Source organism: Cucurbita pepo, chromosome LG10 (genome assembly GCF_002806865.2).
Source record: "Cucurbita pepo subsp. pepo cultivar mu-cu-16 chromosome LG10, ASM280686v2, whole genome shotgun sequence".
NCBI lineage: Eukaryota > Viridiplantae > Streptophyta > Magnoliopsida > Cucurbitales > Cucurbitaceae > Cucurbita > Cucurbita pepo.
The window spans coordinates 4,157,670-4,183,000 of record NC_036647.1 but is presented as its reverse complement, the minus strand read 5'-3'; the positions used below and the strand labels follow the sequence as shown (position 1 = coordinate 4,183,000).

Genomic DNA, 25,331 nt, shown 5'->3' with positions numbered 1-25,331 from the left:
GAGAGAATTGCAAGGAGAACTCTGGCTAAAAGGATTTTGTATTGATGACTTCAGGTATGTACAACAAGAGAGAAAAAAAAAAAAAAAAACTGTTTGTAAAATGGGGAAAACTAAAAAATCTTGTAAAAAATTCACTTCGATATTTTAAATATTACAATTTTATTTTATCATAAAAATTAGAGGGAGCACAATAATATTGAATTCAAGTAAAAATTATATTCCTTAAGAAAAAGCGTATAATTTAGATAATTTTTTTTTTTCGTTTTTTAATTTTAATTTTAATTGAATATACTGGTAATTCTAATTGGACTCTCTCTTTATTTAATCCACGAGAATTGAAAGTTGAAAGCAGGCTCGTCGGTTCTCTCAGTTTCCGATCATCCAACCAGGCTCGTCGGTTCTCTCAGTTTCCGATCATCCAACCAGGCTCGTCGGTTCTCTCAGTTTCCGATCATCCAACCAGGCTCGTCGGTTCTCTCAGTTTCCGATCATCCAACCAGGCTCGTCGGTTCTCTCAGTTTCCGATCATCCAACCAGGCTCGTCGGTTCTCTCAGTTTCCGATCATCCAACCAGGCTCGTCGGTTCTCTCAGTTTCCGATCATCCAACCAGGCTCGTCGGTTCTCTCAGTTTCCGATCATCCAACCAGGCTCGTCGGTTCTCTCAGTTTCCGATCATCCAACCAGGCTCGTCGGTTCTCTCAGTTTCCGATCATCCAACCAGGCTCGTCGGTTCTCTCAGTTTCCGATCATCCAACCAGGCTCGTCGGTTCTCTCAGTTTCCGATCATCCAACCAGGCTCGTCGGTTCTCTCAGTTTCCGATCATCCAACCAGGCTCGTCGGTTCTCTCAGTTTCCGATCATCCAACCAGGCTCGTCGGTTCTCTCAGTTTCCGATCATCCAACCAGGCTCGTCGGTTCTCTCAGTTTCCGATCATCCAACCAGGCTCGTCGGTTCTCTCAGTTTCCGATCATCCAACCAGGCTCGTCGGTTCTCTCAGTTTCCGATCATCCAACCAGGCTCGTCGGTTCTCTCAGTTTCCGATCATCCAACCAGGCTCGTCGGTTCTCTCAGTTTCCGATCATCCAACCAGGCTCGTCGGTTCTCTCAGTTTCCGATCATCCAACCAGGCTCGTCGGTTCTCTCAGTTTCCGATCATCCAACCAGGCTCGTCGGTTCTCTCAGTTTCCGATCATCCAACCAGGCTCGTCGGTTCTCTCAGTTTCCGATCATCCAACCANAATATAGTTTTACCGGATATAACTGTTTACTAAGCTATAAATAAGTATCCGGCTCCATAAGCCTAACAAATATGACTAGGTTCCAAGGGAATTTTAATAAGTTATTTAAATTTTTCTATCACCAAAGGTTTGAATTTAGTCTCTTAATTTCTATATTTTAATAATACTAAGATATGCGTTTCAGGAAAAAAAAAAAAAAAAAAAAAAAAAAAAAAAAAAAAAAAAAAAAAAAANAAACGAATATAAATTTTGTTAAAGGGTGTCTTTGTCGTCTAGTACCAATTTGTTTAAACAATGTTGTTAATAAATTGAAATATATTAACATTTTTCCTAATATTGTTGGATTCAATACCATAATATATATATATATTTATATATTTGTATATTAATAATTTGAATTTTAATAAGCGCTCAATTGATTTTAGGTATATTCTTTCAAAAAAAAAAAAAAAAACTGTTTGTAAAATGGGGAAAACTAAAAAATCTTGTAAAAAATTCACTTCGATATTTTAAATATTACAATTTTATTTTATCATAAAAATTAGAGGGAGCACAATAATATTGAATTCAAGTAAAAATTATATTCCTTAAGAAAAAGCGTATAATTTAGATAATTTTTTTTTTTCGTTTTTTAATTTTAATTTTAATTGAATATACTGGTAATTCTAATTGGACTCTCTCTTTATTTAATCCACGAGAATTGAAAGTTGAAAGCAGGCTCGTCGGTTCTCTCAGTTTCCGATCATCCAACCAGGCTCGTCGGTTCTCTCAGTTTCCGATCATCCAACCAGGCTCGTCGGTTCTCTCAGTTTCCGATCATCCAACCAGGCTCGTCGGTTCTCTCAGTTTCCGATCATCCAACCAGGCTCGTCGGTTCTCTCAGTTTCCGATCATCCAACCAGGCTCGTCGGTTCTCTCAGTTTCCGATCATCCAACCAGGCTCGTCGGTTCTCTCAGTTTCCGATCATCCAACCAGGCTCGTCGGTTCTCTCAGTTTCCGATCATCCAACCAGGCTCGTCGGTTCTCTCAGTTTCCGATCATCCAACCAGGCTCGTCGGTTCTCTCAGTTTCCGATCATCCAACCAGGCTCGTCGGTTCTCTCAGTTTCCGATCATCCAACCAGGCTCGTCGGTTCTCTCAGTTTCCGATCATCCAACCAGGCTCGTCGGTTCTCCGTATTTCTCTGTTTGTTGTAGGAAAGATTATTTGAAATTTTTAATGTTTCAGTTTCGAATGCTTTAATGTTCGTTTTTCTGGAGTAGATTTTGCTTGGAGAGCTTAATCGAAGTGAAAGCGGGGATACAATTTCCAGTGATGTCGGAGAAAGGAGAAAAGGGTTATCCACTGCCAAAAAAACCTGGAAAGTCTTCGCTCAAATCCTCCTCTTTCAAGGATGGTTCGTATTGTTAATGTCTTTTGAGTCTGTGCAATAATTTACACCCCAATTACTCATGGCTTCGAGCTTAATGCATCTTGAATTCACTTCTCCAAATTTATTCTCAACCTTCTTGTTCTTTCTCTGTTTAACCAAGATTTTGTTCTGTGAATCACTTGGATTTTAAAGCTACCATCATAACTTTTTGTACAGAGCTGAAATTTTGTCCAGGTTTCCATGGATTATGCATGCAGTTTGCTAAATGGATCATAGGTCACAGGAATACATAGTGATATTTTCTAAGGCGCTGGGCATTTAAACGAACTAGATCAGGATTGGGATAATTAAGCATGATTGGAAATTCTTTTGTTTGCTGAATGTATATCAAATGCTTCCTGACTTGTTGCATAGCTTCTCTAAAAGGAAAGGATGATAGTCTGTTAAAGCCAAAGAAGGGAAGGAAAGTCCAGTTCGATGCTCAAGGTCAATAGTCATTTATACTTTTTGTGTTATACAAATCACTTGATGTGCCAGTGTTCTATACGTTCAACAAATTGCCTGTCAGAATTCATGTGCTTATTATATAAAACTACTTAATTCGGAAGTACTTGTACTACATACAGGATCAGTTGATGCGCAGATTAATTTTTCAATGAAATACAGTGGCAAAAATGGTACCAGTTTTAGATGTTCATTTTATTTTTATCTTTCTACTGTCTTAACTTCATAAGCCTATTATTTGTTATTTTGATGTTAATGCAATTCATTGACTTTCTCTCCTTTCCAATCTTGGCTTGTAGGTGACTTGGGTAAAGGAGGAAAAGGCGGAAGTGGTGCGAAGGAACCCCAGCCACTAGAATTGAAGATTGAGCAAGGTGGGTACTGCCTTGACTTTGAATATGGTTTTATTTGGTAAGAATATAATTATACTTATATGGTCATCAATGTATTTGTTTTTACTATTATTCATATCATGGAAGATCAGTATTACCTTACCATTTATGAAAATCAGTATTGCCTTACCTTTTCTGTTTCGAGGCCGTATTTTTTGTTTGTTCCTGCTGGGATAAGTGATTGGTGTGAGTATGTCTCCTATTATGTTATTTGTTCCATGGTGTCTGTATGCTGTTCAAATTGTGCTGTTTTGGTTTAAATTGATGTGCAGAACTTCCCAAGAATGTTAAATGCCAATGCCTTATGGACTGTGAGGCTGCACAAATTTTACAGGGAATCCAAGATCAGATGGTTCTTCTATCGGCAGATCCAACCATAAAAATCCCAACGTAAGTGAATGCTATTAACTATTTATTTGAAAGAAGAAATCCGCATGCTGACAAACTTGAATTGCTTTTATCTTAGATCATTTGATAGGGGGTTGCAGTATGCCAAAAGAGCCAACCACTACGTAAATACCGAGTCAGTTAGACCAGTTCTCGAGTATCCTTGATCTGATGAATGGGCCATCAAATTATATTGTTAAATTCTTTGCATCACTTTTTATGGATAGAAAAAAACTTACATACTGCAGTGGAAGTGTGCCTTTTACCAATCCAGCACTTCTGGTGTGCTGTATAGTTCTCTTTTCATTCTATCTAATCCATTCTGTTGAGTCCTTAACTGAATGTTCCAGAACCCTCAAGAAATATGGCGTAATGGACAGTGAGGTAGCTATCTTTACGTCCTTTCTTGCCTTTTCTAAAATTGATTCTTTCGAGTGATGAACTGACTTGATATTAATATTAATGCAGATGTGTGTGCTTGCTAATGTCTGCCCAGACACTACTGATGAAGTTTTTTCTCTTCTTCCATCCTTGAAGGTACGGTACAAGTTTTTAAAATTTCTATAATTTACATCCCTCTGTCATATAACATAGTTAAAACACCTACTGAGTTTCTGCCCACCTAAGCCTAGCTCGCCCCTATCTCTAAAGTTCGTAGACAAAGCTCGTTCTATACTTAATTTGACTGGTTTAGGCAATGTACTCTTGATCTAAAGGCTAGAGATTCTTCACTTGTTGAACTCAAAGAACACATATTTAGTTTCTACGCTTCAATTCTTTTATTGTTTTAGTGTATACAAAATACAAGTGCTTTTGAGGACTTTTGAAATAACATTTATGTATGTTGTCAAAAACTGTAAAAGCTTGATAAGTATGCTTTATTAGTCAGACCTTTTAAAGATGCTTCTTACACACCAATGGTGGTCCGTGGTCCTTCCTAGATGGGTCAGATTGGTCATGCATCATAGCAATTTTGTTCCTATGATTATTACTTTTTAATTTATTTTGACAAAGCAGAGCAAAAGAAGCAAGCTGAGTGAAGCTCTCAACAGTGTCTTGAGCGAGCTAGCCAAGGTAAAATCATCCTGAAGTCATATAAGATCGATTACTTGTCCGGTTGACTTCTCCCCTTCGGGGAGGCAAGCATTAGCCCATTGGAATATTTTGTTCTTAAAGATCTGTATTTGCCGTAGTGTAGAAATGTGGGTTACTTTGCTATGAATGCCTCTCTCATCTGAATCAACTCTGATGGACTGAAAATCAAACTAGAAAACCTCTATTAGTTTGAATGTAAAGTGGGGATGTTAAGGGAGTAATTTCTACCGGATGCTACTCATGTTGGGCTGTTCATTTATATTGCTANTTTTGTCCAGGTTTCCATGGATTATGCATGCAGTTTGCTAAATGGATCATAGGTCACAGGAATACATAGTGATATTTTCTAAGGCGCTGGGCATTTAAACGAACTAGATCAGGATTGGGATAATTAAGCATGATTGGAAATTCTTTTGTTTGCTGAATGTATATCAAATGCTTCCTGACTTGTTGCATAGCTTCTCTAAAAGGAAAGGATGATAGTCTGTTAAAGCCAAAGAAGGGAAGGAAAGTCCAGTTCGATGCTCAAGGTCAATAGTCATTTATACTTTTTGTGTTATACAAATCACTTGATGTGCCAGTGTTCTATACGTTCAACAAATTGCCTGTCAGAATTCATGTGCTTATTATATAAAACTACTTAATTCGGAAGTACTTGTACTACATACAGGATCAGTTGATGCGCAGATTAATTTTTCAATGAAATACAGTGGCAAAAATGGTACCAGTTTTAGATGTTCATTTTATTTTTATCTTTCTACTGTCTTAACTTCATAAGCCTATTATTTGTTATTTTGATGTTAATGCAATTCATTGACTTTCTCTCCTTTCCAATCTTGGCTTGTAGGTGACTTGGGTAAAGGAGGAAAAGGCGGAAGTGGTGCGAAGGAACCCCAGCCACTAGAATTGAAGATTGAGCAAGGTGGGTACTGCCTTGACTTTGAATATGGTTTTATTTGGTAAGAATATAATTATACTTATATGGTCATCAATGTATTTGTTTTTACTATTATTCATATCATGGAAGATCAGTATTACCTTACCATTTATGAAAATCAGTATTGCCTTACCTTTTCTGTTTCGAGGCCGTATTTTTTGTTTGTTCCTGCTGGGATAAGTGATTGGTGTGAGTATGTCTCCTATTATGTTATTTGTTCCATGGTGTCTGTATGCTGTTCAAATTGTGCTGTTTTGGTTTAAATTGATGTGCAGAACTTCCCAAGAATGTTAAATGCCAATGCCTTATGGACTGTGAGGCTGCACAAATTTTACAGGGAATCCAAGATCAGATGGTTCTTCTATCGGCAGATCCAACCATAAAAATCCCAACGTAAGTGAATGCTATTAACTATTTATTTGAAAGAAGAAATCCGCATGCTGACAAACTTGAATTGCTTTTATCTTAGATCATTTGATAGGGGGTTGCAGTATGCCAAAAGAGCCAACCACTACGTAAATACCGAGTCAGTTAGACCAGTTCTCGAGTATCCTTGATCTGATGAATGGGCCATCAAATTATATTGTTAAATTCTTTGCATCACTTTTTATGGATAGAAAAAAACTTACATACTGCAGTGGAAGTGTGCCTTTTACCAATCCAGCACTTCTGGTGTGCTGTATAGTTCTCTTTTCATTCTATCTAATCCATTCTGTTGAGTCCTTAACTGAATGTTCCAGAACCCTCAAGAAATATGGCGTAATGGACAGTGAGGTAGCTATCTTTACGTCCTTTCTTGCCTTTTCTAAAATTGATTCTTTCGAGTGATGAACTGACTTGATATTAATATTAATGCAGATGTGTGTGCTTGCTAATGTCTGCCCAGACACTACTGATGAAGTTTTTTCTCTTCTTCCATCCTTGAAGGTACGGTACAAGTTTTTAAAATTTCTATAATTTACATCCCTCTGTCATATAACATAGTTAAAACACCTACTGAGTTTCTGCCCACCTAAGCCTAGCTCGCCCCTATCTCTAAAGTTCGTAGACAAAGCTCGTTCTATACTTAATTTGACTGGTTTAGGCAATGTACTCTTGATCTAAAGGCTAGAGATTCTTCACTTGTTGAACTCAAAGAACACATATTTAGTTTCTACGCTTCAATTCTTTTATTGTTTTAGTGTATACAAAATACAAGTGCTTTTGAGGACTTTTGAAATAACATTTATGTATGTTGTCAAAAACTGTAAAAGCTTGATAAGTATGCTTTATTAGTCAGACCTTTTAAAGATGCTTCTTACACACCAATGGTGGTCCGTGGTCCTTCCTAGATGGGTCAGATTGGTCATGCATCATAGCAATTTTGTTCCTATGATTATTACTTTTTAATTTATTTTGACAAAGCAGAGCAAAAGAAGCAAGCTGAGTGAAGCTCTCAACAGTGTCTTGAGCGAGCTAGCCAAGGTAAAATCATCCTGAAGTCATATAAGATCGATTACTTGTCCGGTTGACTTCTCCCCTTCGGGGAGGCAAGCATTAGCCCATTGGAATATTTTGTTCTTAAAGATCTGTATTTGCCGTAGTGTAGAAATGTGGGTTACTTTGCTATGAATGCCTCTCTCATCTGAATCAACTCTGATGGACTGAAAATCAAACTAGAAAACCTCTATTAGTTTGAATGTAAAGTGGGGATGTTAAGGGAGTAATTTCTACCGGATGCTACTCATGTTGGGCTGTTCATTTATATTGCTAATATACTACGATACGGCAAGGCAATGTTTGGCAACGAAAGGAACTGGTTGAGGCCCCTAACTCTTTACCACAGAGGATATGCAAGTTTGGGTCTAATTTTGGTTCAAAATATCTATAGGAAGGGGGTGTCTGTCACATAAATTTTAGCCATTGTTATTATTTGAACCTTTGATTTCTTGGTTCTTTGGTTCTTGGTCGAGAGGACATCTTTAAATTAGTTGAATTGTACTGAAGTTGGTTGTGTAGAGTTTAGTCATGAAATACGAGCTGAGAGACCATATTGAACTTCATGTTATTCTATCAAAATATGTGGCTTAAAGTAATTTGATTGTTTAAAAAATGTTCGTGTTTTTTAAATTATGATATATTTCGTTTCAATACTTACACGAGTATATAAATTTGTACATACTTTACTAATCTTACAAGGCAATTCATTTCTTTTTTCTTCAATGGATCTATGCTATTCAATGACTCCCACTAGGTATATAAAGTGACAGGTTCCAAACCTCACCCTTGAGAAAAAGATATTGTTACTTTCTGTCTTTCTGTTACGTGACAGTGTCACGGTTGTTACAGTCGGTGTTCTGCGTTTATGGTGATTTTTCATTTTCCGTCGGTGCTCTGCGTTCACAGTTTCTGTGATTTTTCTTATGTCATCTGACTTTCTCCCGTCAGAGTTTAACATATTACTTATTTTCAAGAAATTCTCGCATAATTTCTTCTTATAGAATAATAATGTGATTGAGTGTTTGGAATGCCCGTTGACTCTCCAATCCAACTACAACATTCCAACAAAAATATATTCATTCATTAAAAAAAGGAAAATAAAAAACATATCAATTTTCTCACTTAAGCTTTATAAAACTAGATTATAATTGAAGCATCACTATCAATTCCGTTGAATACTACTGGGTTTCCATTTATAAAATACCCCAATTCTCAACTGAATTACATATTGAATCATTCAACACAGATTATTTTGTATATACACTTAAGACTTTTATTTTTATACAGTCCAGAGAGGGAATTTGAATGATGGGTTCGTTGAAGCTTCCTGATTTCAGCTTCGAATGTGTTTAATTTCTTTGACTTCGATCATTTCTTGAACAGGCACGGTATCCTTCGTCATTACTTGCCATACTTCTCCCTTCAAATATGTTTTGGCATTCAATTCTGATTCCTAGACATTGTTCTTCCTGAATTACCATATTGTTCTTCACCTCAGTAACACCTTCTTTCCCTGGTTGCTTCTTCTTTGGAGAGATTGTTCATCAAAGCAAACATCAAAACAGAAAATGGGAGCAAAATCTTCTAAGAACATTCACTGCCATGTGCACCTCTATGGTGATCATCGGAACCAGCCATTAAGGTGTTCTTGTGGTTATAGTCCTCCCCCAACCACCAGTCCCTGGCCTTCTTCCCCATCCCCAAGCACCAATTCCGCGCCTTCTTCCCGACCCCCGAATCCTATAATCAATGGTGACGACTTTGAATCCCTTGAACAGGTATCATTCATCTAATGTTTCGCTTTCAACATCTGTTAATTGGATTCATATGTCCTGAATTTGATGCTGAAGTTTATTGCCTTCTGCACTTGCAGGTGAGTGAAGCCCTGGAAAAGGCAGGTTTGGAATCCTCCAACTTGATCGTTGGGATTGACTTCACAAAAAGCAATGAGTGGACTGGGAAGAAATCTTTCATGGGGAGGAATCTGCATGACCTTGATGGAGCTTGTCTCAATCCCTATGAACAAGCAATATCCATCATCGGCAAGACACTCGAAAAATTCGACGATGATAACATAATTCCATGCTATGGCTTCGGAGATGGTGTGATTTTGTAATCAAATTGTAGAATTTCATGATTCTCTGGTGAACTATCTTAGAAGTTCCATTCATTTCTCTTTTTTCTTCTGCAGTTACTACTGGCGACCGGGACGTTTTTAGCTTCCATCCGGGAGATACGCCCTGCCATGGTTTTGAGGAAGTACTCCATTGCTACAGAGAAACAGTACCTCACGTGAAACTGGCTGGTAAATCTTCATCACTGGAATTTCCATTCCCTTCTTCCTGCTCAATTTGAATTCACTACATCTTCCGTTCCCTTGCATACTACTTGTTATATCAGGTCCGACATCATTTGCTCCGATCATCCGAAACGCCATCAGAATTGTCAACGACAGTGACGGCCAGTATCATATTCTTCTGATCATTGCTGATGGACAAGTAACTGGCTACATTATGATTGAAGTTGATTAGACTGTTTATGGTTCTTCTAAAGCTGACTTATTCGTATAACTCATGTTCTCTGTGATAGGTCACAAGAAGTGTAGACACTTGTCAAGGCCACCTCAGTCCTCAAGAACAGAGCACTATTGAAGCGATTGTTGAAGCAAGGTTGGTTGAAATACATGTAAATAAGCACATGTTTGCTACATTCCCATTGCCTTTTGTAGCTTCAACTTTCATCTTCTTTATGCAGCAAATATCCTTTATCGATAATCTTAGTCGGTGTGGGTGATGGACCATGGGACCAGATGTACCGGTGTGACGATCAAATCCCAGCTCGCGATTTCGACAATTTTCAGGTGAAAAGAGACGAGATAGAACTTACAGTACCAGACTCATAAGACCATTCTTTTGGTTCTATTATATATAACCTTTTCATTCTGGTGTTCATTGTCTGGTGCAGTTCGTGAACTTTACCGATATCATGTCCAAGGGTACTCCCCCATCGAAAAAGAAGACCGAGTTTGCGCTGCAATGTCTAATGGAGATACCACCACAATACAAGGCAACAATGAGACTCCAACTTCTGGGGTAAATTACCAGCTGAATGTTTCAACAATGCTGCTTATCATGGTAAATCTAGTGCATATTGTTAACTCAACTTTCTAAACTTGTTTTACTTTCAGCCAAAAAAGAAACACACAAGGGCATTTACCTTTCCCACTGCCACGGCCTCCTCCAATCACCTATATTTCCCGCAACCATTTTCCAAACTTTAGGCGCACAGAAAGTGACATATCATCTACATCCTTCTATGGTTCCTCCTCTCCATCTCATTCAGCACTTCTCAGATCATCTTCTGTGTCTTCGCCATCGTCGTCATTTAATCGGGTAAGGCTACACTTGAAAGAGCTCTGTAACATCACATGAACACATATTGGCTAGAAACCTATGATGTTCATTCATAGAACGATCAATTTCTTAATGACCACATTGTGATTTGCAGATCTGTTCAAAATGCTACATCAATGAGAAAGATCTTGCATTTGGATGTGGACATCAGGTAAATGGGAACAACTCCAAGCTGTTCTCTCTATCCTTTTTGTCCCCTTTTCAATGGTTTAGTATTAACAAGCATGTTTATTGCAGATATGCTCAGTTTGTGGTGAAGATCTCATCCTCTGCCCAATATGTCAAACCCACATAACCACAAGGATAAGATTGCGCTAACTAGCTGACAAGCCAGTTCCAGGAATTCTCTGAAAGGCATTTTCTGTAATTCTGAAGTAATCATAGCAGAAATTTGTGTGCTTAAGAACAATCAAGTGTTTGATTATTTTGATTTGTGTGTACAGAACAGAAGTGCACTTTGATTTCAAAAGATTAAAGGTATGATACAGTTACAGATATCCAGACACAGAATCCTAAAATCTATTTCAGCTAGAAATCCCTGATGAACTCTGATTTTCTGGATCGAATAGTGGAGTTTTTACAAAATCAGGCTGATTAGTGACAGATCTAACCCATGCCCATTTATGATCTCTCGTATTAACTTCATTCTTTGCTTCTGCCACATCTTTCAAAGGAATATACGAATAGTTTCCATTAATAGGGCCAGAGACAAATCCAGTATAACCAGCCATTACCCCATGAATTGCAGAATGAGCAAGCAATGTACAATAGGAGTTATCTGTAGCATTTGCAGGCACAGCACGAATCATGTAAGTAGGATCTATGTATTTAACAGTAAACAACTCACCGGGGTGCGTTCTCGCCCACCAATCTTTGAGTTCCGTCTTCAACCATCCGCCCACATCCAAGAACACCGGATTTCCAGATTCGTCCCGCTCTTCCTTTTGTGCCTCAGTTCTAGGTATTGTATCCTGTCCTGCTCCCTCTGCAACCACCAGAACCGCATGCCCATTCTCCTTCAACCTCCGCTCAAGAAACGGAAACAAACCTCCGTCGCCTTCCAAATAAAACTCCATTTCAGGTATTAAGCAGCAATCGACGTCTCGACTGCTCAATGTGGCGTGAAGAGCGATATGGCCGGTGCTTCTGCCCATCAATTTCACGAGACCTATGCCGTTCACCGCGCTCTCAGCCTCCACATGAGCGGCGCTGACTGCCTGCTGCGCCATTTCGACGGCTGTTTGGAATCCGAATGATCGGTCGATGATTCCGATGTCATTGTCAACTGTTTTCGGGATCCCGGTGACGGCGACTTGCAGATTCCGACGGCATACTTCTTCGAATATCTTGACGGCGCCACGCATTGTGCCATCTCCTCCGATTATATAGACCTAGTGAATTAATTTGCAATGAATCTCCCATTAAAACAATCCTAATTCCTAATCCAAATATGAAAATTCTTGACAACGAAAACTATTGGAGAAATTAGGAAACAGAAATATTAAAGAAATTATCCATTTTATCTGCAAGCCCGACCAACCTGGATATATATATATATTACATACATATATAAACATACATACATACATACATAGATATATATATATATATATATACATACATACATATATATAGAGAGGCATACATACATATACATACATACATATAGATATATATATATAGACAGACATACATACATACATAGATATAGATATATATAGATATAGACATACATACATATAGATATATATAGACATACATATATATATACACACACATATATATCTATACACACATACACATACACGCACATACATATATATATACACACACACACATATGTATCTATACACACATACATACACATACACACATATATATACACACACACACATATATATCTATACACATATATATCTAACACACATACACACATATACACACATATATATACACACACACATATACACACATATATACATATACACACACACACATATATATATATACACGCTATAGGCTTTTTCTAGATTGAGACTCTAATAGTAATATTTAAACTAAATATTAATATATTTTTTTATTTAAAGTAAATATTAATATTTTATATTTCTAGTAATATTTTTTAAAATCATGTTAGGCTGATGTTTGCATAATAAATATATTTAATTTATTAGGATTTTTTTTTTTTATAAAGATTATATTAAAACTTTAAAATAATAATAAAGAATAAAAATTACAAATTAGACATCCAAGTTTTAGTGTTGGAGCGCCAAGTGTCCCATTTTTTAAATGCCTTCAAACTAACTCTCTAATAAATGCCTTGAAATTAACTCCCAAATAAAAATAAATTAAATTAAAAAACCTGATTGAAACCACGATCTTGAATGGCATCGACGATCCGCCGGAGATCAAACCCGCCACGGGAGGTTCGAAGGGCGGTGCCGCCTCTCTTGTGCCAATCATCGACCAGCTTCAGACTCAGCTCCACCGGCTCGCTCGAGTAGAACCCTCTGTAGCCAGCCACGATCCCATGTATCTGCCGCACTCCGTACAGCTCCCACAGCCCCACCACCAGCTCTCTGATCACCGTGTTCATCCCGGGGCACAGCCCTCCACACGTCACGATCGCCGCTCGAACCGACTCCGGTTCGAAGTAAACCGACCGCCGTGGACCAGCTCGGTAGTACGCCACGTGTCCTGGAGAAGGCTTTCTGGAGAGGTCGAAGGCGATGCGGCGTAGGACCACGTCGGTGGAGGTGGCGTAGAAGCCGTCTATTGGGTGGAAGAATTGGTTGTTCTGAAGTGGGTTGGTTCTGCTTTGGAGGGTCGGGAAGTGGTCGGTCAGGTGGGGCAGGCTTGCAACGGCGATGGGGGGGTGCCGGTCAGCGATTTCGGCGGCGGCGGCGGTGGCCATCTTAGGGGAAGGGGAAATTGAGAGGCGAGTTTGGGGGGATGAGTGAAATGAAGAATGAACTCGTTGATGAGGTGGCTTGTTTCTAAAGTATATATATATATATATATATATATATTTATTTATTTAATTATAATTATAAAACTTGGCAGATGGTGGTGTAAAGGGCATTATCTACTTGCTTTGTTTCTATTGGTTGCCTTTTTTTTTTGTAAATATTTGAAAAAAGTGGGTTCAAAATTAATTAATCAAAACTTTGGTACCTCATTTTTCAAAATTAATTATTCAAGAGTTGAATACATTTTTTTTTTAATATTTAAGGAACTTTAGAATTACCGTATGACTCATAATCTATGGGTTTTTTTTTTTTTTTTTAAAATTTAATCCTACAAAATTATCTTAAAAGCACTTTATTAAAAAGAAAATATTCTTTTTAACTTTAATAACACATGAAATGTCAATAATATCCTTCCATTTTCAAAAATAAATAAATAAATAATTTTTTCATTAATAACTTTAAATTCTTCTAGTAATGTCAAAAACATTTTTTATTTTTTTTAAAGTTAAAAATTATTATCACATTTCAAAAATTTAAAACTAACATTAAAAAATTTTAAAAAAAATCTATGAATGATTTTTATGGGTAATAACCCTAAAAAATTTATATAATGATAAAGAATGTTAATATTAGATATGGTGCCCGTGGAGGAAGGGATCCCCACCCACACACACGTAGTAATCAGATGGTTAGTTGTGACAGCCTCCTCGAATAACTTATTGTTCGACGAGACTATTACAGTGAACACATCATTAAATTTACACCCATTGAAATGATGCAAACGAGAGATAATGAAAAAACGAAACATTTTTCTTACCATGCATTGAACCTGCTTAGAAAGGTGAGGCACGCTCGAGTCTCCTCAAATAATTTTTCGAGAACGAGTAATCGTGGGCGGGGATGACGGTGAAATTTAGCCTGCATGACTCCCTTGATGCCAATTAGGAAGGATGCGAAGGAGGCTTGGCAAAGGCTCCATAGTTGGCATGCAGGGAGCCAGGCAGGACCAGAGTCCCAACCCGATGAGGATGGGTTAGGCCGATGTGCGTGGTTTTATAGGGAACGCCGTGGGATAAACCCAAGGGGGAGCTTCTTGTAAGCTTGTGTTTTCTGGACCGGCACAAAAACCAGTCTAAACGACAACGAGGCAAGCTCACAATGACAGGTCAGCTTCGCTGTGAAAAAATGTCTGATTCATTCCATCCAATAAATTATATTTTTACTTACTTTTTAACAATTTAATTTACAGCGTGGCTTTTGGTTTTTCTTTCTTGTTTTATGCATCTTTCGTCCATTTCAATGTCCTCATTATTATTGTTTTTAACAAAATTAATTTTTAATTTTCAATTTTCACTTCATTTTCAATAATATCTCTGTCATACAACACACTGCTAGCCGATATTGTCTGTTATTTGCCTGTTACGTATCGCTTCTCATAGTGAAGACTGTTTTCTGTAACAGCTCAAGTCCATCGCCAACCGATTTTGTATGTTTTGACTTCGTTACGTATCGTTTCTCATAGTGAAGACCATTCCTGTAACAGTCAAAGCCCACTGATAGCCGCTATTGTCTGTTTTGACCTGTTACGTATCATTTTTCATAGGGAAAACTATTCATGTAACAACCAAAGTCTACCGTTAGTAGATATTGTCTGTTTTTGCCCGTTACGTATCGCTTTTCATAGTGAAGACTGTTTCCGTAACAACTCAAGCCCACTGCCAACTGATATTGTATGTTTTGACTCGTTACGTATCGCTTCTCATAATGAAGACCATTCTTGTAACAATCCAAGTTCACTGCTAGCAGTTATTGCCTGCTTTGACCTGTTACGTATCATTTCTCATAATGAAAATTATTCCTGTAATAACCAAAGTCTACCGCTAGCAAATATTGTTTGTTTTTGCTCATTACGTATCACTTCTCATAGTGAAGACTGTTTCTGTAATAGCCCAAACCCACCACTAACCGATATTGTATGTTTTGACTCGTTACGTATCGCTTCTCATAGTGAAGACCATTCCTGTAACCGTCTAAGCCCATTGCTTACAACTATTGTCTACTTTGACCTGTTACGTATCATTTCTCAGAGTGAAAACTATTCCTGTAACAACCAAAGTCTACCGCTAGCAAATATTGTCAATTTTAGCCCTTACTTGTCGCTTCTCACAATGAAGACTATTCTTGTAACAGTTCAAGCCCATCGAGAGCAGTTATTGTCTCCTTTAGTCCATTACACATCGCTGTCAACCTCCGATTTTTAATATGCATTTACTAAGGAGAGGTTTCCACACCCTTACCCCCTAGGGCCTAGCGTCTTCACACCCTTATATATATGGAATGTTTCGTTCCCCTATTCAACCAATTTTGGATTTCACAATTCCCACACTCAAAGTTAAGCGGGCTTAACTTGAAGCAATTATGTTGGGTGACCTCTTAAAAAAGTACGTGAGTGAAGTTAAAACATGTCGAAAGAACTTATGTTGATCGGTGGGAATAGTCCTCACTCTTAAGTAACATGGTTATACCGAGACATATTAGATATTGAATCCAGGTTCCAAATCTAAGTACGAGGATATCCAAAGCTCTAGGTCGATTTGGTGATTATTTTCTTATTTTTGCCTTCCATTGTACACATAATACTCCTTATTTGGGTGAACCATTCAATTTTTTACAGCCAACGAGTGCTTACGACTCAGAGGCCAAAGGACACTGACCGACGCTGCCTTATTGCAGTCGGATAATGGCTAGGAAGATTTGAAAGGTATTATGGCGCTAAGATTTCCAAGGTTTAGCCAAGGCTTAGCTCAGGACCCCACTACTCGTCGTATTTGGTTTGGTATTGCTACCGCGCATGACTTCGAAAGTCATGATGATATTACTGAAGAACGTCTTTATCAGAATATTTTTGCTTCGCATTTCGGGCAATTAGCAATAATTTTTCTGTGGACTTCCGGAAATCTCTTTCATNACGCATGACTTCGAAAGTCATGATATTCGACACCTGATGACTCTAACAGTCATTTGATCGTTAAACCAAACATATTCTTAGGATCACTGTTATTCAAATATGGTATCGCCTCATTCATGTATCTATCTTTGTACCGGCACAAGCCCACCACTAACAAATATTGTCCACTCTAACCTATTATGTATCATCGTCAACCTCACAGTAAGGGGAGATTTCCATATTCTTATAAGGAATGTTTCGCTCTCCTCTCCAACCGATGTGAGATCTCAAACCTTATTACAGGTCGAAACAGACAATATCTACTAGCTCTGAACTTAGGCTGTTACAAATGGTATCAGAATCAGACATCGAGCGGTGTGCTAGCATAGTAAGCTGGCTCCTGAACGAAACATTCCTTGTAAATGCGAAAACTTCTCCTTAACATATGCATTTTAAAATCGTGAGGTAATTTGGTTTTGTAAGGCGGAATTCTTATAAATGGAGTAAATAAAAACTAGGTTTAATCAAACAGGAGAATTTTAATTTTATTGGATCCAAGTGGTTGGAAGGAGCCGCCGATGGCTCTGGGAGAGAACACGAACTTCATTACGCCCAATTCTACAACGCTCTACTCCCTTGTTGAAGCGGTTGATTTAGCAGAGACTTCCAGATACAATCCATCCCCTCCCCTGCCTGTCCTCCTCCGCCGTCGTCCAGCGTCGTCGGCGGCACTTGTGCCTCGTATTCCGCCTCCCAAGGATCCGGCAGATTACTCCAAACCAATTGCCCCGAGGACAACTCCGTCCCAATCGTAGTAGCATCGGCGGTGGATAGTCCATTGTAAAAGGAGGTGAAGAAAACATCGTCCAATTTCCAGTCCTCGGATTCGGAATAAATCAGGCTCTCCTTCAACCAGGGGAAATCGAAGACGCCGAACGACAGATCGAAATCAAAGAATGTTCTAGGAAGAGGTTCCTTGGCGTCGTCACTTCCGCCGTGGAGGCGCTGCTTCTTTCCATTACCGATCTCCGGCAGCGGAGATTGTTCGGCTGATGATTCTCTTGGTCGCTTGGTGCTTTGGCGGTCCATTGATCAAGTGGCTTGGAAGATGAACAATGAAACGAGGCGGGTAAGGTAAATTGGAAATAAAATAATTAATTATATATATATATATATATATTTTTAATTTTTATGGAAAATGGAATTGGGTCACGCAGTTTGTGAGCATTGGCGTTGTTGTTCGTCCCGCAGTGCCATCATTCACCCAACATGTTACATGAGGTCCAGCTTCTAAGGTCTGTTCCACTTTTCACGTTCCGGCCTCTCTCTCTCATCTATCTTTTTTTTCTTGAGCTTATGACCTATTGACCTAATTAATTATGTTTATATCGGTTTGATCTGATTCGCTTTGATTTGTTTATCGAGCGTAAGAGCATTCATATGATTTGATAATTCAATTAATCTGCACTAGATCGATTTGATAATTCAATTAATCTGCACTAGATCGTAAAACTTGGATTGGGTTGGGTTGAATTTTTTGAGAACGGACGAAATCTATGTTAGTAATATATTATTACTAGTGAATATTTGATATTTGAATTTTATGAGATTTTAGTTATTAACGCTCGTGTATTCTGGATAATAAGTATGACTTTTTTAAATAATTTTTAAAAAATAACCCAGCCAATCTAAAAATAGAATGTTGGATTGGATGAGATTGGATTGAATTTTATTTAGGTAGCACACGCAACAGACTATGGCGGTTGCTCCAAAATAATTATTGGATTTACATTTCTAGAGTTATTCGATGTCAACTTGAATATAGTTTAATTGGTTTAAATGTATGTGGTCAGGAAGAGAATTAAAAAAAGTCAGATCTATTATGTCCTAGAAAATTATTGATTTTAGGGATCAATTTGTAGATAAATTTAATATTAACGGACTTTTTATATACAAAAATGAAAGTTTTATTTGGAAAACTCGTTAATGTCGAACTCAAACAACTTCTCGCATTTTGGTAGAAACTATAATGTTTTAAATAGTTGAGTTAGACTTAAATTGGTAATATAATATAATAATATATTTTTCTCGAATTCAACAAGAATGGTAAATGATGCTTTATTACCAAGTCATCCAGGAGTTCCCGACATGATATTAAAACAGGTCAGAATAGCATTAAAGTTGAACTATATTGAGACCGACACATAAGGAATATGTGTTAATATCATAAGCTAGACCTAGTAACCCTTTTAACAACATTTGTAGCTTGTATAAATAGTTTTAATGTTAGGTTACTCTATTAACGTTGTATTTAACATCGTCTTAGAATAATGTGTTGTCTGGTTATTATTTAAAAAGAATTATGTTTTAATTATTTGAGGTTTTATTATCCTTTTTAGACACATCTTTTAAAATTCAAATATGATTTTTAAAATTGTTTCAAAATGGAAATAGCTAAATAAAGAATAATTATATAATAAAAATTTATGCAAGTGTTAGAAGTAATTTCAAATATTAGATATTACTTTAAATTTTTATATAATTAACTAAAGAGCGATGGAGATTTTCTTACGTTTTAGGTGGATGAAATTGGTTTCGTCATAAATCTTATCCATATTTAGATCAGGTCATTCACACTAACAAACATAGACGTTCACGAGAGTCGTCAATTTAATTAGAAGAATAGAGAATAAGAGGGAAAAAAGTGTTGTATGCGGATGTACGGGGAAGCAAGCGATCACGCATCTTGAGTGGTGTAATTACACGAGATAGAGCACGATTGCCGAATGGCCCACGTGATCACATATTTTTCTCGTTCTAAAGCAAGTGATAACTCTTGTGCCGCCTTTCGTTTGTTAGTATAAGTTACCTATTTAGCTCGATTCATTCTCGAAACCAGAAGGTGAGAGTGATTTTTTAATCGTATATATATATATATATATATATATATATATATTTTTTTTTTTTGTTACTTTTTAAATTTTAAAATATAAAGAAATGTAATATAATAATTTAATTTTGTTTATTTTCGTAAATGGGCTGGCAGCTGGCGATTTGGGCCTTTAGCGAGGAACATGTGAGATTCAGGAATATTTTAAAATAATAAAATAATTTACCCTATACTTTTTTATTCCGTTCAAACGAGGAAAAAAAAAACTATATAATAACTCATCTAATTAAATTAAAATATTGTCATAAAGCTTAACAAATAACAAAAATAAAATAATAAAATATTTTATTTATAAATATAAATACAAGAGTAATTTTTTAAAATTAAGAAAATGTTAGATTATAAGACTAATTCTTAATTTTTTTAAATTTATTTCATTTTAAAAGATATAATTTAATTTTACATTATTAAGTCGGTTAATTTAAAAAATTATTAAATACAGTAAAGTTTATAGATAAAAATTGAGATTTATGAAATTTTAGATATTTGTAAAATAATAATATAAATAAATAAATAAATAAATAAGGAAAATTATATAATAAGGTTGGGCTGTCCGTAATTTTCTCGTTCTATCACGTGTTGGACATCGTCGATTCGTAGTTGTCTTTCTTCTTCCTCAAAAGTGCGGGAAGGACGACGCTGATTGCTGAATGCTGATCGAAATCAAACTCCTTCTTCTTCTTCTTCTTCTTCTTCCTGTCCTCTTCAGCCATTTTTTCTTCTTCCGAAGAAGGCATCACTGCAAGGCACCGTGTTGTGGTGTGGTCTCAGGTACAGCAGAGAGAATACAGTTCCTTCCACGCCAAAAGGGATTTTATCTTTCGATGAACGATTGCCGTATTGCTTCTTATATTCTTTCCTATTTTCGTTTCTTCTATCTAAGATTCTGACGGAGTCTTTGCGGACGACGACGTGTGGTGTTTATTTGGCATACCGTTCGAGCCGATCGGCGGAGTGAGGATTTGGTTACTTTGCAAATTGCTAGGTTTTTTTGTATTTTGAATGAAAAATGCGGATCAGAAATCTGGTGGTGTTGATGCTCTTTTTGACGGTTATTGCTCCGATTTTGCTTTACTCTAATCGCCTCGCCACCATCGAGTTGTCATGTAAGTGTCCTTCTATCTCGCCGATTTCGTTATGGAATCCGGTTCGTTTTCTTTTTCGTTTCGCTGCTATCTATAGATTTTGAAATAGAGTTTTCATTTCTGCAGCTAAAGGCGATTTTATTGAAGATTTTTCAACTTCGGTGAGTAAATCCGTGTAGACTCGCTCTGTATGCTTCATCTTGTTATTTGCCATTGCGATATTGAAAAAAAAAAAAAGCGTGTGATTCGATCGTTTGGCTGTTTTCTCCCACTTATTCTTCTAATTTCCCTGTGTCTTCGTAAACCGGGGTTTCAATAGCGATGTCAGGCATCTAAATCCTGCCGATGGGTTGCTACTTTGTCAATTTCCTACAGTTTTTTAAATCTATTTCTTATTCGCTTTTGTTCTGATTTTTGCATTTTTTGGATACCAATTTTTCTGACGATTCTTCTTTGATTCATCGTTTTGGGTAAAAGAAATCTTCATCAAGCGTCGAAGAGCTCGTCGCGATTGTTTATTCCGACAACAATTCACTTCCTGATTCCACTGCTTCGGTTTGGCAGAGGAACGACGGCACCCAAGGTTTGGCTAAGGATGTGCTATATATAAATATTTCTGTTTATAACACTGCTTTCTGGTTTTGTATATTTCTTTTCCTTGTCATTTGTTAATTTTTTCTTCTGGTGCACAATCTGTAGGGGTAGTAGAGCGTAAATCTAATAGAGTATTGACCACGACTAATGAGGAAGATCATTCTCAAAACGAGAATCCAATCAAGCAGGTTACGGATCCATTTGGGATGGCAAATACCATTAGAGGGGATCCCGATAGTACCGGTGAACAGAACAGCAAAGTCGATCCTGTATGAATCTGGCTTTTTGCCATTTCTCCTATACTCTTTAGTTGTCCTGTTGTTATAGATTTATTTGCATGTGCAGGGTGATGCTTAGAAACCTTTGATAGTTTTTTCATGAGTTTCGCATGGATAGTTCTGATTAACTTATTATCCAGCAAGAGTTATTGTTTTTATCAAGAGCTTTCATTTCCATTCTCTCGAGAAGCCTATCGCTGTGGCTAGATAGCAAATTTGCAACGTAATTTTCTTGCTCCAATACTATGCCAAAGGAGTCATTTATGTAGTTTCGCTATTGCTTCTTTTAACCAAATGGCTCTATTTCTAAAGCCCTCCCGAAGTAGAGCCATAAAGGGAGCACATAAGAGTCAGCTCATCTTGCTGCCAGGAATAATTAATCAACTCTTTGATTTATTCAGAATGTTTCTTTATTCTGGTATACAATGAATTTTCCAGAAGATTATGCGACCATTATATATTGTGCATGAACTTCCTTATTCCCAGAATCACTTATTTTAACTCTATTTTCTCTTCTCCTTGTGTCTATGTTACTTGCCAACTGCCAGAATCCCAAACATGAGCAGCCAGCCACCCAAACTTCTGAGAAAGCTGATGGGGGAGAAATAGGAAGATCAAGATCTGAATCAGAGAATGTTCAAGCTGCTTTTCCTAATGCTCGGGTAAGACATCTCAAGGATCAGCTCATAAGGGCCAAAGTTTACCTCTCTCTTCCAGGCACTAGGAACAATCCCCACCTCACAAGAGAACTTCGACTGAGGATAAAGGAAGTTCAACGAACATTAGGTGATGCAAGCAAGGATTCTGAGCTACCTAAAAAGTAAATTTTCTTTCTGATGCCATCCGTGTCCATGTTAATGTTCCATCTGAGAATGAGTTATTGTTTCTTCTATATCTATTTAAATCTAATGGGATGGGACATTCTTGAGAGGGACTTTGTGTTCACTATTGGATGCTATTAATGTTTCAGTGCCAACGAGAGATTGAAGACAATGGAGCAAACACTGGCAAAAGGGAAACAAACTCAGGATGACTGTTCTATTGTGGTAAAGAAACTGCGAGCGATGCTTCACTCAACTGAAGAGCAGTTGCGAGTGCACAAGAAGCAAACCCTGTTTTTGACACAATTAACAGCAAAAACACTTCCTAAAGGCCTTCATTGCCTTCCCTTGCGCCTGACAACCGAATACTATTCTCTGAATTTGTCCCAACAGCATTTCCCAGGTCAAGAGAAACTAGAAGATCCGGACCTATATCATTATGCGTTATTCTCAGATAATATATTGGCAGCAGCAGTAGTTGTTAACTCAACAATCACTCATGCAGAGGTATATATTTCTCGTGGAATTATGATGTCTTTTCATATTTTATACATTGATTTCTTTTTTCACCGTTGGTTGGGATTGGCAGAAAGAGTCTGATTTCTTGTCATTGTTAAAGTTGATACAACTATGGACCTTTCCCTTTGTTTGAAATCATGACTTATTTCACGTATTTGATAATTTCAGGAGCCTTCAAAACACGTTTTCCACATTATTACAGATAAACTCAATTATGCAGCAATGAGGATGTGGTTTCAAGCTAATCCACCTGGAAAAGCTACCATCCAGGTTCAGAATACGGAAGAATTTACATGGTTAAACACCAGTTATAGTCCAGTTCTTAAGCAGTTGAGTTCTTCGTCTATGATAGACTATTATTTCCGGGCTCATCAGGCTAGCTCTGATGCAAATATGAAGTTCCGGAATCCAAAGTACTTGTCCATCTTGAACCATCTACGATTTTACCTCCCACAATTATTCCCGAAGCTCAAAAAAGTTTTGTTCCTGGATGATGATATAGTAGTGCAGAAAGATCTCACAAAACTTTGGTTCGTTGATTTGAAAGGAAATGTTAATGGTGCTGTAGAGACTTGTGGAGAAAGCTTTCATCGGTTTGATAGATATCTCAATTTCTCAAACCCTCTCATCTCAAAAAAATTTGATCCTCATGCCTGTGGTTGGGCATATGGCATGAATGTCTTTGATTTGGATGAATGGAAGAGGCAGAATATTACAGAGGTGTACCACTCCTGGCAGACGCTGGTAAGTTCTTATGAATTGATATCTATTCCACTTGTCATATGACTTGGGAACATTCAAATCATTGGTAGTGAACAAACATTTTCAACATTAGAAATACGTCTGGAAGAAGGATTGAAACGTGAACATGTTCGTTCTAGTTAAATCTTTGTGTGCCAATTATACATAGTAAACTGGAGTTTGGTGGATATAATAAATTTGTGACATCAATAATTCTTTTTTGAAGATGGATAGTGATGCATATCTATAGAGTGCTGGGTAGTATTGTCTTATTGTGACTTGTAGATCCTAGCTCTTTGGAAGTAGTATTCCTGCTCAAAACATTGTATTTTTTTTTTCCCCAGAATAACGACATGCAATTGTGGAAGCTGGGGACATTACCACCGGGTCTCATCACATTTTGGAAGCGCACTTATAATCTTGACAAATCCTGGCATGTTCTAGGCCTCGGTTACAATCCTAATGTTGGGCAGAAGGATATTGAACGAGCGGCCGTTATACACTATAATGGGAACATGAAGCCTTGGCTCGAGATAGCCATACCCAAGTACCGAAATTATTGGGCAAAGCATGTTGATTTTGACAATCTATATCTAAGAGAATGCAACATCAATCCATGAACGGTCCTTGTGGATTCAAAGATTCCTCGATGAGTCTAACATCCACAATAGTTAATTTTCCAGGTCTGGATCTCTGCTTATTTTTTTGGTTCTCTAATTTATTTTTCCCTTCTTGATTTGTTTATTGGTTATGTAAAGTAGAACTTAACTGATGCTATCTATTCTTAATTCCCCCCACTTTAGATGTATAATATCATGTGGGTCTCTATATTCTGTTGGTTTACAAAATGTACTTGACCAACTCCTTTTCCCCAAATATTGCCAGTTGCAGTTTGAGATTTTGAAAAAGATGGTCTCTCTCTCTCTCTCTCTCTCTCACATTTATTTGTATTATCTGAAACTTCTATCTGTTATCATGAAAATATTATTACCGAAACAGGCCAAATGACTTTGTTTGGAGGGTACGAACGAAACGATAGCAAGACAAAAATAAAATTTCTTTCAGGTTCATTGAAGATCATTTCTTTCTTAGATTTGACCTCTTCTAGTAGCTTGTCTGTTGAGTTCATTCTTTGCTTTATATAATCAGCATTTAATCGTAGAATGCTTCATTTGATATGATTTTACTCAAGCAGAAAGGCCTCTGGTTGGGTTGGGTGTAACTTGTGATTTGGAGTTCGCTGCATAATGAGAAGAGCGGTGGGGGGAGTTGAGGGTTGGTGAATTTTGAGGCAAAAGCAAGGTGGGTTCTGGCTATGCCATTTATGTGTGCAGCTACCACTTTATTCCTCCAATCACGCGTGGTGTTTGATGTCTTTTGTCTTCTTTACTCCAATTTGGTTGATTAATAGAATGAATGATGTTCTTCTTCGTGGGTCCTGTTGAAAATGGCGCCCATCTGTCATTCAAATTTCAAAATGTGTGGCCACAATTCTTGTTTAGGACTCGAATGGCTTTATTTCTGCTTGGCATCTGGATTTTGGGTTTAAACTATTAATTCATAGTCGTTTGCTTGCCACTAACTTCAGGGCCCAGTAGATGTCGGCC

General features: G+C 37.4%; 5 protein-coding genes across 14 annotated transcripts; 4 read left to right on the top strand and 1 right to left on the bottom strand.

The window, feature by feature from the left end:
- The first annotated feature begins 372 nt into the window (after positions 1 to 372).
- Positions 373 to 5,242, top strand: LOC111804520 (DNA-directed RNA polymerases IV and V subunit 4-like). Of its 8 annotated transcripts, none has more exons than XM_023689354.1 (11): positions 1,170 to 1,203; positions 1,958 to 2,401; positions 2,504 to 2,637; positions 3,028 to 3,099; positions 3,240 to 3,290; positions 3,417 to 3,491; positions 3,782 to 3,899; positions 3,976 to 4,053; positions 4,247 to 4,280; positions 4,365 to 4,433; positions 4,914 to 5,242. In XM_023689354.1, exons 3-11 carry the CDS (start codon positions 2,556 to 2,558, stop codon positions 4,983 to 4,985), a joined length of 651 nt encoding a protein of 216 aa, XP_023545122.1. In that variant the 5' UTR covers positions 1,170 to 1,203; positions 1,958 to 2,401; positions 2,504 to 2,555; the 3' UTR covers positions 4,986 to 5,242. The 8 variants fall into 8 exon arrangements, with proteins under 8 accessions (XP_023545123.1, XP_023545122.1, XP_023545119.1 ...); XM_023689351.1 differs by having other exon boundaries at positions 1,958 to 2,405; XM_023689353.1 differs by having other exon boundaries at positions 1,958 to 2,416.
- LOC111804521 (DNA-directed RNA polymerases IV and V subunit 4-like) lies at positions 2,635 to 7,970 on the top strand. Of its 2 annotated transcripts, none has more exons than XM_023689362.1 (9): positions 2,635 to 2,847; positions 5,270 to 5,521; positions 5,662 to 5,712; positions 5,854 to 5,913; positions 6,204 to 6,321; positions 6,398 to 6,475; positions 6,669 to 6,702; positions 6,787 to 6,855; positions 7,336 to 7,970. In XM_023689362.1, exons 2-9 carry the CDS (start codon positions 5,416 to 5,418, stop codon positions 7,405 to 7,407), a joined length of 588 nt encoding a protein of 195 aa, XP_023545130.1. In that variant the 5' UTR covers positions 2,635 to 2,847; positions 5,270 to 5,415; the 3' UTR covers positions 7,408 to 7,970. The 2 variants fall into 2 exon arrangements, with proteins under 2 accessions (XP_023545130.1, XP_023545129.1); XM_023689361.1 differs by having other exon boundaries at positions 5,839 to 5,913.
- Positions 7,971 to 8,529: 559 nt separating this feature from the next.
- Positions 8,530 to 11,157, top strand: LOC111804267 (E3 ubiquitin-protein ligase RGLG5-like). The gene is made up of 10 exons (XM_023689007.1): positions 8,530 to 9,185; positions 9,281 to 9,509; positions 9,599 to 9,712; positions 9,808 to 9,905; positions 9,997 to 10,076; positions 10,162 to 10,267; positions 10,372 to 10,499; positions 10,595 to 10,799; positions 10,915 to 10,971; positions 11,058 to 11,157. The coding sequence occupies exons 1-10, from the start codon at positions 8,976 to 8,978 to the stop codon at positions 11,136 to 11,138; spliced, it is 1,308 nt and encodes a 435-aa protein (XP_023544775.1). The 5' UTR covers positions 8,530 to 8,975; the 3' UTR covers positions 11,139 to 11,157.
- Positions 11,158 to 11,221: 64 nt separating this feature from the next.
- On the bottom strand, positions 11,222 to 13,793 carry LOC111804266 (ATP-dependent 6-phosphofructokinase 2). Its single transcript, XM_023689004.1, has 2 exons — positions 13,183 to 13,793; positions 11,222 to 12,211 (listed from the first exon to the last, which is right to left on the bottom strand). Exons 1-2 carry the CDS (start codon positions 13,732 to 13,734, stop codon positions 11,345 to 11,347), a joined length of 1,419 nt encoding a protein of 472 aa, XP_023544772.1. The 5' UTR covers positions 13,735 to 13,793; the 3' UTR covers positions 11,222 to 11,344.
- A 6,452-nt stretch (positions 13,794 to 20,245) lies between these two features.
- LOC111803997 (probable galacturonosyltransferase 4) lies at positions 20,246 to 24,632 on the top strand. Of its 2 annotated transcripts, XM_023688634.1 has the most exons (9): positions 20,246 to 20,457; positions 20,570 to 20,792; positions 20,898 to 20,932; positions 21,249 to 21,354; positions 21,471 to 21,634; positions 22,192 to 22,463; positions 22,614 to 22,971; positions 23,152 to 23,727; positions 24,069 to 24,632. In XM_023688634.1, the coding sequence occupies exons 2-9, from the start codon at positions 20,696 to 20,698 to the stop codon at positions 24,342 to 24,344; spliced, it is 1,884 nt and encodes a 627-aa protein (XP_023544402.1). In that variant the 5' UTR covers positions 20,246 to 20,457; positions 20,570 to 20,695; the 3' UTR covers positions 24,345 to 24,632. The 2 variants fall into 2 exon arrangements, with proteins under 2 accessions (XP_023544402.1, XP_023544401.1); XM_023688633.1 differs by having other exon boundaries at positions 20,246 to 20,792.
- The last annotated feature ends 699 nt before the right edge of the window (positions 24,633 to 25,331 follow it).

What these genes read in the sequence shown, in the direction of transcription:
- LOC111804520 (XM_023689355.1), top strand. Translation starts at nt 2,556, where the DNA reads ATGTCGGAGAAAGGAGAAAAGGGTTATCCACTGCCAAAAAAACCTGGA. An exon ending in AGTCCAGTTCGATGCTCAAG is followed by an intron (nt 3,100 to 3,239) that starts GTCAATAGTCAT and finishes TACTACATACAG; the next exon opens with GATCAGTTGATGCGCAGATT. An exon ending in GAAATACAGTGGCAAAAATG is followed by an intron (nt 3,291 to 3,416) that starts GTACCAGTTTTA and finishes CTTGGCTTGTAG; the next exon opens with GTGACTTGGGTAAAGGAGGA.
- LOC111804521 (XM_023689361.1), top strand. Translation starts at nt 5,416, where the DNA reads ATGTATATCAAATGCTTCCTGACTTGTTGCATAGCTTCTCTAAAAGGA. An exon ending in CCAACCATAAAAATCCCAAC is followed by an intron (nt 6,322 to 6,397) that starts GTAAGTGAATGC and finishes CTTTTATCTTAG; the next exon opens with ATCATTTGATAGGGGGTTGC. An exon ending in ATGGCGTAATGGACAGTGAG is followed by an intron (nt 6,703 to 6,786) that starts GTAGCTATCTTT and finishes ATATTAATGCAG; the next exon opens with ATGTGTGTGCTTGCTAATGT.
- LOC111804267 (XM_023689007.1), top strand. Translation starts at nt 8,976, where the DNA reads ATGGGAGCAAAATCTTCTAAGAACATTCACTGCCATGTGCACCTCTAT. An exon ending in ACCTCACGTGAAACTGGCTG is followed by an intron (nt 9,713 to 9,807) that starts GTAAATCTTCAT and finishes TTGTTATATCAG; the next exon opens with GTCCGACATCATTTGCTCCG. An exon ending in ATGAGACTCCAACTTCTGGG is followed by an intron (nt 10,500 to 10,594) that starts GTAAATTACCAG and finishes TTTTACTTTCAG; the next exon opens with CCAAAAAAGAAACACACAAG.
- LOC111804266 (XM_023689004.1), bottom strand. Translation starts at nt 13,734, where the DNA reads ATGGCCACCGCCGCCGCCGCCGAAATCGCTGACCGGCACCCCCCCATC. An exon ending in AAGATCGTGGTTTCAATCAG is followed by an intron (nt 12,212 to 13,182) that starts GTTTTTTAATTT and finishes TTAATTCACTAG; the next exon opens with GTCTATATAATCGGAGGAGA.
- LOC111803997 (XM_023688634.1), top strand. Translation starts at nt 20,696, where the DNA reads ATGCGGATCAGAAATCTGGTGGTGTTGATGCTCTTTTTGACGGTTATT. An exon ending in GAGGAACGACGGCACCCAAG is followed by an intron (nt 21,355 to 21,470) that starts GTTTGGCTAAGG and finishes CACAATCTGTAG; the next exon opens with GGGTAGTAGAGCGTAAATCT. An exon ending in CAACAATCACTCATGCAGAG is followed by an intron (nt 22,972 to 23,151) that starts GTATATATTTCT and finishes TGATAATTTCAG; the next exon opens with GAGCCTTCAAAACACGTTTT.